The sequence below is a fragment of the Chelonia mydas genome, chromosome 8, assembly GCF_015237465.2.
Source record: "Chelonia mydas isolate rCheMyd1 chromosome 8, rCheMyd1.pri.v2, whole genome shotgun sequence".
In the NCBI taxonomy this organism is placed as follows: Eukaryota; Metazoa; Chordata; order Testudines; family Cheloniidae; genus Chelonia; species Chelonia mydas.
This window is the reverse complement of record NC_057854.1, coordinates 47,748,800-47,762,318: the sequence shown is the minus strand read 5'-3', so window position 1 is coordinate 47,762,318 and position 13,519 is coordinate 47,748,800. Positions and strand designations below refer to the sequence as shown.

Below are 13,519 nucleotides of genomic sequence, written 5' to 3'. Positions count from 1 at the left end.
CGCAAGTGGCTCCACACGGCTCTCACCCACAGGCACCCTCCCCCAAACTACCATTGGCTGGAAACCGGCCAATGGGAATGTGGAGCCAGTGCTCAGGGTGGGGGCAACGCGGAGCCCCGTGGCCCCCTGCCTATGAGACCTGCTGCTGGCTGCTTCCGGGTAGGGACTACTAGTTTTGCTACTAGTTTTACTGGCTGGCTGCCAGGGTCCCTGGGTGCTGAGCAAGGCGACCCAGTGTCTTGCATGCAGGGCCGGCTCGACATTTGTTGCTGCCCCAAGCAGCAAAAAAAAAAAAAAACACAACCAACCAAACAAACAAAAAAAACCTGCTGAATACGCCGCCACCAGACAGAACAGGAACATCGGAGGGAGCTGCTGCTGAATTGCCACCGACGGCGAGACCCGAGTCAGAAGAGTCGCTGCCGAACTGCCGCTGCAGGAAACAATGGAGCAGGGCTTCTGCCGAATCGCGGCCGGGGCTGCTGCCGGACTGCGGCCCCAAGAAGTGCCGGAGTGCCGACCCATCAGCAGCGCTGCCCCAGGCACCAGTTTGCTTAGCTGGTGCCGAGAGCCAGCCCTGCTTGCACGCCGCGACCCAGTACTGGGTTGCGACCCGAACTTTGAAAACCCACTGCTCTAGACTGAGTAGAGCTCCCTACGAAATCTTACGCTGTTGAGCTTGTTATCCAGCTTGAGCTATATTTTAAGTTAGTTGAATTTGTGTGGTGAAAAACCTTAGCCCCTTGCCTCCAGTTGGGGAGAATGAAATCTCCTCCCTTCCACTAGACCAGAGGTGGGCAAACTCCAGCCTGCCCTTGAGTTCCCAGCCGGGGAGGCTAGCTCCCGGCCCCGCCCCTGCTGTCTCCCCTCCCCCGCAGGTATGCCGCCACGCGGGCGGCGCGGCTTGCACCTGCCCACCTCCCAGGCTTTCCAATAAACCAGTCTTGCCGCTTTGAGTGGCATGGTAAGGGGGTGGGGGTTAGATAAGGGGCGGGAGGTCCCGGGGGATGGTCAGGGGATGGGGAGCAGTTTCATAGGCGTGGGAGTCCCAGGGGGCAGTCAGGGGACAGGGAGCGGTTGGATGGGGCGGAGGGGGAACAGGGGGGTTGGATAGGCTTGGGAGTCCCGGGGGGCCTGGTGTGGGTGTGTGTGTGTGTGTGTGTGTGTGTGTGTGTGTGTGTGGATAGGGGGTGGTGCAGTCAGGAGACAGGGCGGCTGGTTAGGGGTGGGGGTCCCAGGAGGGGTGGTGGTCAGGGGACAAGGAACAGGGGGGGTTGTATGGGTCAGGGGTTCTGAGGGGGGCAGTCAGGAGGTGGGAAGTGGGAGGGGGCAGGTAGGGGCGGGGGGCCAGGCTGTTTGGGGAGGCACAGCCTTCTCTACCCGGCCCTCCATACAGTTTTGGAACTCCGATGTGGCCCTCGGGCCAAAAAGTTTGCCCACCCCTGCACTAGACTGAAGTCAGTTTGAAACTGAATAGCTGAAAATGTGGCTTGTTAATACGAATTCCATTCTATGCCGGTTCTTACACCATGCCCATGATTATGGTATTCTAGTACCTCCAAGGTATCTGGTATATTTCCTAAAGGAAAGTGTGTTACTAAGGGTATGTCTACACTGGAAAATTCAAAGTGCTGCCATGGGAACGCTCCCACAGCAGCGCTTTGAAGTGCGAGTGTGGTCGCACGCGAGCGCTGGGAGAGAGCTCTCCCAGCGCTCCTGGTAATCCACCTCCACGAGCGCAGCTCCCAGCACTTGGAGCCTGTCTACACTAGCACTTTAAAGCGCTCAGACTTGCTGCACTCCCCTGAGCCAGCAAGTTAGAGCGCTATAAAATGTAAGTGTAGACATACCCTTAATGATTAAAGCAAACTGAACAGATGCAAGGAAATTCAAAGTCAACACTCCCAATTCATCCATACCTTATCTCTCGATAGTGCTGGAGATAAGTGGACTTGGGAATTTTCACATTGGATACAACCAGATGCTTGATGTTATGTACGGTGGGCTGCTGCTACTTAGAGGTACAGAAGAGTGAATTAAAAGGACCCAGTTGATGGCATCTGTCTGAACAGGATAATAATTTAACTGTATTATGTGTGTATTATGCATAAATATGTGCAGGGAATGAAACGATGACTCAGTGGTTTAGAGGTGTGAAAGACAGAAGGCAGCACTTGATTCTCACATACTAGGCTGGCTGCCTTCCCCCACACAAAGGGCCGAGAGATGCTCCTGAATACTCAGGGTTGATTAAAAGACAGAGTGGGAGACTGAAGAGGAAATGTGTATGCAAGGATCAAAGATTCACACTCAGCTATGCAAATATTCAGGGATTAGCTTCCACCAGTGTGCAGGCTGGGGAAACCAGCAAATACAATGGGATTAAGGAAGCGCTGACAAGATCACTTTGTAGCATACAATGCTGAAAAGTACAAATAGGAACACACCAGCCTGCAAGTCAGCTAAATAAATGGGCTGTTTTATCTCCTCACTGTATTTGGCTACGCTGGCTCCCAGAGCTTTATTCATCGTCACAAGCATTTATTAGGCTAATGTCTACACTTGCAGAGTTTTTGCACTGTCAGTTTCACCTGTGATAGGGAACCGGTGAAAGCGCTGGTTTGTGTACTCACTTGCTTCCACAGGCATCAGATAGTGTTTAGATTTGCAGCATTTCCATCACCAATGAGAGGGCAGCTATCCCACAGTGCAGCTCTCTCCATTTTGAGGATAGGTCTTGTGGGAATGGGGAGGGGGGGGCAGGGTGAGCTCAGGGTCCAAGTTGGGGATCCTTTGCTCTGTGGAGCAGCTATGGTCACTTGGCCAGATCACACTTGCAAACAAAACAGGAAAGGGAGTTTCAAAGTTCCCGGGGCTTTACAGGAGGAGGGGTGGACGTCTGTTTACCTAGCGTCAGAGCAGCAGAGCTGCTGGCCAGAGTGGTCACCATAGGCACCATGGGATATCCTCTAGAGGCTAAAAGCTGTTTACACAGGAAGAAGTGTCTCCACTTGCACTTCACCGCAAAAGGATTAGCGGGTAAGAACTATACACCTCTCATGGAGGTGGTTTTCTGTTTGCAGTGAAACTTCTGAGTTTCACCGCAAGAAGTCATTGGCATGTGTAGACACTCCCGTGGGTTTTGTGGAAAAAAGGGACTTTTTGCGCTTTAAATGGCAAGTGTAGACATGCCCTTAGGCATCCATCCCTGCAGGATACAAGTAACGCCTACAAGGTTCCAAACATCTATGGCTCTGTTTCTGAGTGAAATGTACACTGACACTTCAGTAATAATTTACTTTTAAGCACCTTTTGACTCTCAGCCCCTCCCCCCCACTCACTCACACACACCCTAGGGTGGAAAGCAGCCAGCTGCTTAACAGCACTCTGCAACATTCATTAGGAAAAGAAGCGAAGATCATAGTATCCAGTTGAAGCTGCAAGGGGACTGCATTTCAGTTTGAAGAATATAAATATCAGAGTTGGAATTTGGTGCGTACACCAGGCTACCAATCCCTAGATCTGTCATGGGATTTTCAGAACACAAGGAATTTGATTTTATGTCTCAGCCAGAATAAGTTACCTCCAACAGCACACCGCCCACGCACAACATGCTGGGACATTAGTTCAGTATCGACCGTGAATACCACTTATTAGATCTTCAACACTATGCACTGGATCAACTAGATGTTCAGTGGAGGCTTCTGGGAGCAGAGTACTAACTCTAGTCATCAACAGTGGAAACAAAATAGTGTCCCTGCCCTTCACAAATGTTGGGGTTTAAAGGGTGTCACAGAGTCCCCGGGCGATGCTCTGGAACTGCCCCCTATGAAGCCAGTCAGGACTCGGGTGAAGTCTCCTCTCTGTGAGCAGAGTGTCTTCAGGGCAAAAAGCTCACAGAGCTTCCACCTTCCTGGGTCTGACCTCGGAGCATTCAGCATCCTCTGCCCCTCCGTGCACTTCCCACAGCGAGCCAGCCCAGGCGGGGTCCTGGGGAAGCCAGAGGGTCCTGCCCCCCAACTTCGCAGTCAGACATGACTCTTAGCCAGCTAGTAAAACAGAGGTTTATTAGATGACAGGAACATGGTCTAAAACAGAGCTTGTAGGTACAGAGAACAGGACCCCTCATCCGGGTCCATTTTGGGGGACAGTGAGCCAGACAACCACGTCTGCACTTCATTCCACATCCCCAGCCAACCCAAACTGACTCATCCTCCAGCTCCTCCTCCTCTGGGCTTTGTCCCTTTCCCAGGCCAGGAGGTCACCTGATTCCTTTGTTCTCCAAGCCTTTAGCTATCACCTTGCAGGGGGGAAAAGGCCCAGGCCATTAGTTGCCAGGAGACAGAGTGTCGGCCATTTATATACACTGGTCCTTTGCTCTGCAACAATTACACTCCCTTATCCCACCACCTAGAGACTTAAGAAATGCATAGGGGAAACTGAGGCACCCCTACAGCATTCAGACAAAACATTAAGAACAGTCCCACTTCGTCACAGAGGGACATTGTCAGTTTACAGTTATGTGTTGTGAACAAGCACTTTTCAAAAACCTGATACTAATACCCTAGATTATTAAAAATTAAATAATTGTAATAATCCAGTTTATCTGTCACTATTTACACCGCTTACTATGACAATTCTCTTATCTTAGTTAATTAAAATCAATTAAGCCAGTTTCACTACGAGATTATCTATACGCAGAAAGAAAAAAGCCAATGAGGCTCTGCAGCCTGAGTCTTTTAATAAGGTTTCTATGTCTTCTGCAGCTAAATTTTACTCAGATGAGATCCCAGTCCATGCAGGTGGCTGACTTCCCCAGTGAGAAGCAACAGCCTTCCCCAAACTACAATTTAATCTTTAATTAACTTCATCTCATTCCTCCAGTGTAATCACTGCAGTGAAAACCCATACCTGCGATTCTTTCTTTGCTCAAGGATGACAGTTTTAACCGGTTCCCTCTAAAGCAGAGGCGGGGAAACATTTTGGCCTGAGGGCCGCATCGGGTTTCTGAAATTGTATGGAGGGTTAGGGGAGGCTGTGCCTCCCTAAATAGCCAGGCATGGGCCGCCCCCCCACCATATCCGACTCCCCCTGCTTCTCGCCCCCTGATGGCCCCCCCAGGAGTCCTGCCCCATCCAACCCCCCCTGTTCCCTGACAGCCCCCCGGGGACCCCACCCCATCCACCCCCCCAGCTCTCGGTCCCCTGACTGCCGCCAGAACCCCTGTCCCTAGCTGCCCCATCCAACCCCTCCTCTCCTCCTTGACTGCCACCCCTGCCCCCATTCAACCCCCCTGTTCCCTGCCCTCTGACCGCCCTGACCCCTATCCACACTCCCAGCCCCTGACCACCCCCCAAACTCCCCTGCCCTCTATCCAACCTGCCCCCTTACCACGCTGCCTGGAGCACCGGTGGCTGGCGGCGCGGCTGCACCAGGACAGGCAGCCGCACAGCACAGAGCACTGGGTCAGGCTGGGCTCTGCAGCCCCGCCGCCCAGAGCATTGCACCAGTGGCGCAGTGAGGTGAGGCTGCGGGGGAGGGGGAATAGCAGGGGAGGGGCTGGGGGCTAGCCTCCTGGGCCAGGAGCTCAGGGCCGGGCAGGACGGTTCCGTGGGCTGCAGTTTGCCCACCTCTGCTCTAAAGGCTGGATACTTTCTATACAGGCCTACCAAAATCATCTATCCAAGTAATGACACAGCCCAACGCCACTTTGCTTGTGAGCTCTTACAAGACCATCACACAAGGTGCTACTATGTCTGCAGGACATTGATTAAGTATAGAAGTAAATGCTTCCCCAATAGATTGATTTCATAGCAAGATTTGTTTGAAATACATTTTGGAAGCAAATAAGCAATAAGATAACAAACAAAACAGGAACCTAATGGCCCACACAGAGCTCCCTGAGATATGCAAAAGATCAGGAGGCCCCTGTCCCCAAAAGATCCATGCCACTGTCAGCTTCTGGTTGGACTACAGCAATACAATATACTTGGACATGAAGCTGTCAGGTCTTAGGAAACTCCAGTTAGTACACAGCACAACACCTCAACAACACAAGTTAGCATTAGCACATAACAACTGTTGTCTGTTCTCTCTACTAGCTTCCTATAGAACACTGAGTCAAACTAAAGATCTCTGTCCTTCTCTTCAAGGTGCAAGAGGTCTGGACCCAGTATATCTAAAAAAATTTGCCTAATGTTCCAGGATTAGGACCGTGATAGACAATTCTGCTGCTCAGGCACAATGGAGCTGTCCATTGCCAGGGTAAACTTGTCTGTGTAGGAGACGGAGCTAAGGCTGAGAAATGAACTTCCACAGAATCTAAAAACAACTTCAAACCTCAACACTTCCCATTCCTTGTCACACAGCACAGCAGCCAAAATAAATGCAGAATCAATTAAAAAACCTCACATATTTTTTCCCCTTGCACAAAAAAAAAGGGAGGGGGGGAAGAGAACCACACATAGCAAATGCTTATCACACTGCTTTATACACTTAGGGAAAGCATTCAGGTACTACAGTGTTGAGGGCAGTACAAGAACCTGAATAGAATAGATGTGTCCTTATGGTTGCTAATAACTGTTTAAACAGCCCCCACTGCAGAAGATAGAAATATCTGGTAGGTTATTCAGTCCATCCTCTGAGGAAAAAAAACCTCACAGCAGAAAGCCAACTGTGTCCCCTCATAGCCTAAATCAGTCTCCTTGTCTCAGCAAAATGATACATGGCTACAATGACACTTGTGTCACGTCCCAGGATGTATTTATTAGCTTAACTGAACCAGTAGCCTAGATAATCTTTTTCTGGTTGTTGAGGGGTTCATTTAACTCAATAAGCGTTTGTAGAATGACATTACTGAGCTATTACACAATGCAATTCCTACCACCCTGTTACACAACCAAGTTTAGGTTAGTACTCGTTTCTGCAAACGCAGTAATTAATATCCCTCTACAAAGTGGCTTATGCTAAAATCCCACCTCTTTTCCTACTGTAATGTTTATGTGATTATCAGCATGCATCTAATAAGTTTTCCCCACTTCCAACAGATATTTTGACCTAATGGACACAACCAGCATATCAGGCTAGGTGACATTCATGAGTGTTGGCTGTCCAATACCTTTGAAAAGTGATTCTCAACCATGCAAACACAGATAGGCTTTTTGTAGGCAGTCTGTTTAAAGATACAGAAACATATCTGCTATAAAGCATAACTATGGCACACTCAGTATTAAAATAATCAAAATGGGCAGATATAATTCATGTCAAACAAGCTGGTCAATGTCTCTTTTTAACAAACACAATTCTTCTTTCCTTTGCAGGACAGAGTATGTTTCTGACATAGCTGATGTCAGCATTACACAAGAAGAGATTGCAAATGTGTCCACAGCCCATTACAGTAGATGCAATTAGTATCCATAAATAAGAGACAAATCCCCTCAGCCTGTAGAGAACTGGAGTCTACAGTAAAGGTCACACTAATGCACATCAGGAGCACGATTAGGTTTAAGAAATACTGCTAGATGGTTCATGAGGAAATATTGGTATAATCACACCATAAAATACGTGGTCCAAAGTACATTTTTTCAGCAACATAGTGAACTATTCTAAAATGGATGATTATGGCAACACATCCTCTATACTTTCCTTTCTCAAACAGCATATTCATGTTAACAGATGTTTAGTTTTGCCCATTAAAAATACACACCTCAAACAAACATGTTATGGGCTAGCTACTTACAAAATCAACTCAATACCAATTGTCAGATTTTGATCAGAGAAGAATCATTTCTTGTTCTGCACCTTACCTGCGCATTGGCTTTCCGTCCATGCACCGTGAGGAGAAGCCTGCACCTTACACTTCAAGACCTGACCTAAGGAAAAAGAAAGAATGACAAAAGTGAAAGTATGTCCTATTTTAGCTCTTCACCATGATACAAAGAATAACTAACCATACCCAAATAGTATGACTTCAAGCCCTTATCCAGCTTCAGAATTTACAATCTTGCTAAGCACTGGTTGGGTTGCAGAGAATAAGACAGAAGAAAAGTTAAACACCTTACAAATAATGAGTTTAATACATTTAGCACAGTGATGGTGTAGGCAAATGTGACACCCATCATGCACTCGTAAACTGCATACTACACTGGACACTCTAAACAATTTTATCAAGGAAGGAAAGGTTATCTAGGACACCAGGGGGTGGGGAATGGGATGTCTCTCTCTACACTTCCAAAAAAGTGCCAGGAGATATTTATACTTCACACACTTACGAGAAAAAGATGGCACTCATTAAACAGTACAGCACTGACGTATATGATCAGGTTTACGTCTGGACAACTGTATGTCCCAGAGGCAAGAGGAATGCTAACAAAGCCATATATCCACAGAATAAATAGATGAAGTTGCATGATACTGTAACTCACTTTCACTTCTATTAAATGTATATTTACTTTTTCATAGAAGCAATAGTTACATACTTTGTACTCATCAGACTTCCAATTCTAATGCTGAATACAGCCTCTTTTTACAGGAACACTTGTCAACTAGATTATTTTTAAAAATGACTAATATAATGAAACTCTGGTTTCTGATACAGCATCCTTTAAACGACATGTGAAGCTTCTTTTTATTACCCCTCCCCCGCCCCCGTTCCCCTTTTAATAATCATTAAGGTCTTTTCAGCAATCAAGAAGCTGACTGATAGGGGAGACCATAACACTGACTAAGAAAAAGCACAGTCAAATATGCAAATGAAAAAAAAATCTATTAAAATGCTCTCTAGCTTTTCAATCTTAGTAGGTAAAAAAATCTATAGTAGGTACAAAAAAGAAGTGCAATGTTCATGTTTCTTTTAAAATAGGAACATCAAGCCAATATATAAACTAAACTTTACGGAAACACTAAATACTCCCTTCTGTATTGTGGTGTTTCATAATAGCCTTTAACATTTGAACTCAAGAAGCGAGAGCAGTATAACAATACTTTCTAATTCTATATCACCTAAGAATCAAACAAAAACAATTTAAGATGCACAACACTGCCAGGAGACTGGAAAGCAGTAAATTATACCACCTACAAGAGCAGATATCCTCAGCATATGAAAAAAGCTTCAAAAGGATGGTCTTGTGGTTAAGGCACCAGACAGGAACTCAGGAGATCTGGACTCAATTCTCTGCTCTGTCAGAGATTTCCTTTATGACCAATCTCTGTGCTTCAGCTTTTTATTGTAAAATGGGCATAATAATAATAATTCCCTAACTCCTGTATATATTAAAGGTTTAGCTTTACATATTGTTTTTGCAGCCTAATTTATAAAAATCTTATATGGTAAGATCAAGAAACAATCATATGTATAGTCCATCAACATGATATATTATGAACGCATAGCGAAAATTTAATATTTTGCCTTAGTGAGGTTGTTGATTAATCAAGATGATGTTTAGATTTGCTATTTTTAGTTTCGCAGGCTTCTCAAATTATCAGTACCTATTTATTATTTGCTAATAAATGTGACTAAAATTCATTTGGAACCTATTCCTGAGGGGTGTAGAGCGCACATAACTCCGATGCCACGCATGAAACACTTTTCACATGCAGGAAGGGACTTCAGGGAATTATAAAGATCATTCCACTACAAGGTTAACAGTATCGGATGTCACAAATCACCTGTATACATTTAGATAAATAGGCATGTTCACAACTGACCCTTTTACAGGAATGTGAATAGAAGATGTTCACAGCATGCTGCAGGCATTTTGTAAAGGGACTAAGGCTAGGTTCTTCACAGTCCTTTTGTGTTTTTGTCAGAATTAATCTCCTCAAAATATATAAAAAAGAAATTTCTGTACAATTTTGCTACAATGTCCCTGATTTAATGTCCTCACTGGGATAGTAACACGAGGTAATACTTTGTCCCATTTGTTGTTTCATTCAATTAATAGTGTTCTTTACTCTCCCATAATGGCCCCAGTTCCAGGATATACACAGATATAGCTATATAGCAGAAATATGTTGCTGTTTTCATGGATAAGCATAGCTGGTTTTCTATCACCTCCTGATATGAGGCCTTCCTTTTGCATCATGTCATGCATAAGACGCGACATGAAACGAAAAGAAGTCGGCAAGAGAACTAGCAAATAATGTTCCTGAAATATAGAAAAGCAACTTAAATAACATTATTCCCTGTATCCCCCAGCCTCCAAAAAAATACTGGATCAGGCCCCTAGGTGCATCATCACTCCTCATACCATATCAATAAGAAGGTTTAAATCTCTATGCCTCTGTTTCCCCATCTGTAACACTGGGGGAGGGGAGGGAATTTCAAAGGCACAAACAGCAGTTAAGAACTTAAATGTATTGACTTCCAATATGAATGGGCTCCCTAACTGACATCTGTGCCTCCGAGACTCTCCCCAAAATAAGGTATTCATCTCACCGTGATGCCGGATAATTTGTTCACATTTGCAAGGCAGTATGGTGAGCCCAGGATGGGAGGGGCACTCAGATACCATCAGTACCCTAGAGACACAGAAAAGGCTCCAGCGTGACCCACTGTCTATTCCCAACCAGTCGGTGGGGGGGGGGGGGGGCGCGGCGGCAGGGAAACGGATGCATTGGGAATTTTAAGGTATTACAGTTGAAAATGGAAAGCCCCTCCCCTCCCCCCAACCCCGATCCTGCTCCCCAGCTCCTCTCAGAGGTCCGACCCTGCACCCCAGGTCCCCTGCTCCTCCCCCCATCTCCTTCCCCCGGCCCCGACTCTGCACCTCAGGTCCCCTGCTCCTCCTTCCCCCAGCCCCGAGCCTGCACCCCGCTCCTCCCCCCGCCAGCCTGCACCGCGCTCCGGCCCTGCTCCTCCTTCCCCCAGCCCCGACCCTGCACCCCAGGTCCCCTCCTCCTCCCCCAGCCCCGCACCCCTGGAACCCCTCCCCCATCATCGCCCTACTCTCCCCGCTACTACTCCCCCAGCCCCGCCCCTGCACCTCCCCCATCATCCCCCTGCACCCCGCCCCCCCCCAAGTCCCAGCCCCGCGGCCCGGGCCCCCGGCTCCCCGCCATCCCTTGCGGAGGCCTGACCCCTCGCTCGAACAGGGGAGGGGATTCTGCCCCTGAAGGAGCCGCCGCCGCCGCCTGGGAGACTGTAGCCGGCGGAGGAGGGACCCGGACCCCGGCCCTGTCACTCACGGGCGCGGGGTCTGTGCCTGCCGGTGCTGGGGCTGCGGCTGGTGCTGCGGATCCCGGAACAGCGAGTAACCAGCCCCTTCAGCCCGTCGGCTCAGCCAAGAGGACTCGGTCCGTTCTCCCCAGCCTTCCCCCCGGAACCGCAGCCGCAGACACCACCGTTCCGGCCTCAAACCGGCCCGCCCGCTTTCCTCCCCCGGAGATGGGGGCTCAGGGGGCCCAAAGGCGGGACGAGGGTGAAGGTGAACGCCTGACCGTCATGGCGGCAGACTGCGCTGGTATCTCCCTGAGTTGTCACGGCTGAGTCCCCACATGTAAAGCCCCTTGGCAGTGGGTCACTGCCAACTAAGGTGGCCGCCAGTCCCTTATTACAAGGATGTCCTTTATTTTTTCATCTCTGAACAAGATCGGGAGTTTTTGAGTGCTGCAAAAAGCAGCAAGAAATACCCCATGCGAATGTAGGTCAGTACTGCTTATTATTGATGATGATTGATTAATAATAATGATGATGATGATCATAATAATGTTGGGAGGAGGAGTGGGGCAGGAGTGCTAAGAAAACAGTCCCTTATTTTTTGAAATGTTGGCAACCCTACTGTCAAGTGTTGCTGTGTTATGGCAACGGTCACCACCAAGTGTCACGGCAAAGTGTCATGGTAGCAGGTCACCGCTAAGTGTCACTGTGTCATGGCAAAGCATCATGGCAGCAGCTACCACCAAGTGGCGTGGTAACGGATCACTGCCAAGAGTCACTGTGTCATGGCAACTGTCCACCGCTAAGTGTCATGGTAACAGGTCACTGTCAAGAGTCACTGTGTCATGGCAAAGCATCATGGCAACGGTTACCACCAAGTGGAATGGTAATGGGTCACTGTCACGTGTCACTGTGTCACGGCAATGGGTCACCACCAAATATCATAGTGTCCTGGAGAAGCATTCACCTCACAGCAATGCATCCCTCCATCATGGCGGTGTGTCATGGAGAAATGTCACACTAAGGGGTCATAATGCCATAACAGAGCATCACCAGGCCACAGGAAAGCATCATAGCAAAGTGGCACCACATCACAGTGAAGTCACGATAAAGAGTCACAACGAACTGTTGTGGAGAAACATCCCAATGAAGCATCACCATGCTGGGGTAAAGCATAGCCATATCACAATAAGTGCCACCAAACCACAGTGCAAAAATGTCACCAAATGTGGCTTAATGAGTCAGCACTCCTGATGACAAGAATTCAGAATAATAAAATGCAGGGTCACACATTTTTTTAAACATTCCAAATTTGTAGGTGTGTTCAGGATACATTAGGATCCATAATTAAGGAGCTTGGCACATTTTCACTTATTTAAAGTGGGATGACTCTGAAAATTTTGGGGACAGGTGGGATTTCTTCTTGTTTGCTAGGTAGGGATTATTATCCCCATTCTACAGATGAGGAAATGGAGGCATGGACAATTTACATGACTGGTCCATGATCACACAGTGAGTTAGTGACAGAGCCAGGTACGGAACTCAGGGATTAGTCCAACATTCCAGCACAATCCAGCAGCCTAAGTAAACCTGAACTAATAATATTTTACATTTCTGGAGCACCATTCCTCCCAAAGAATGTTAAAGTACCCTACAAATTGTAACCTCTGCAACAAGTGTGTTGTGTTTTTTATTCTTTGCCTATCAGAATAACTTAAGATGCTCAGAATGACTCAAGACAATTCCCATCTCCACACCAAGCAATAATACTGGTGAGAGAATAGCAGATTTATGTTGGGTCAAAAATGAAAGACGAGCAGTTGCAAGGCCTCATCTCAGGGTATTCAATTGGACTCTGATTCTACAAAGACTTATGCCCCTTCTTAAGCATGACAACCCATTTCAAAACAAATGTGGGGCAGATCATTCAGCCCTTATCAGCTCAATGACTGATTATCAATTATTATATCAGTTTCACTAGGCTCTGGGAATTCAATGTGCATTGATGTGAATAAACAGAAGTATTTCCTGGTGATTAGAGCAGGAAACTGGGAGTCAGGATTCCTGGATTCTGTTCCTGGTTCAGAGCCCCGACTTGCTGTGTGGTTGTGGGCAAGTCATTAAATTGCTTTGTGCCTTGGTTTCCCCAGCCTGTAAAATGGAGATAGTATTACATCTATCTCACAGGAAAGACTGTCACCTTATTATTGTCAGGATTATATAGCTTTTCACAAGGCGTCCTGCAATTACAGCTGCCTATGGGTCCTGAATTCACTTTTGGGATCTGTGAAACATTATTCCTTTGAATCTCCAGGTGCTAAGGTAGAATTACAATCTTATGACTCATCCCCAGCGTAGCAATTT

The 13,519-nt window shown here is 47.3% G+C and overlaps 1 protein-coding gene across 3 annotated transcripts in view; it reads right to left on the bottom strand.

Annotated features, from left to right (window-relative positions):
• The window catches only part of KLHL20 (kelch like family member 20), a 38,107-nt gene extending 26,633 nt beyond the window's left edge, over nt 1–11,474 (bottom strand). The window contains exons 1-3 of one of the 3 annotated variants that reach the window (XM_037906920.2): nt 11,185–11,462; nt 10,436–10,518; nt 7,806–7,871 (exon numbers count right to left, since the gene is read on the bottom strand). In XM_037906920.2, coding sequence (XP_037762848.1) covers nt 7,806–7,828 — 23 coding nt within the window. In that variant the 5' untranslated portion in view covers nt 7,829–7,871; nt 10,436–10,518; nt 11,185–11,462. Of the gene's footprint in view, nt 1–7,805; nt 7,872–9,076; nt 9,213–10,435; nt 10,519–11,184 lie in introns of those variants that run through there. The other 2 variants (XM_037906921.2, XM_043521558.1) reach the window with 2 other exon arrangements.
• Nucleotides 11,475–13,519: the final 2,045 nt, after the last annotated feature.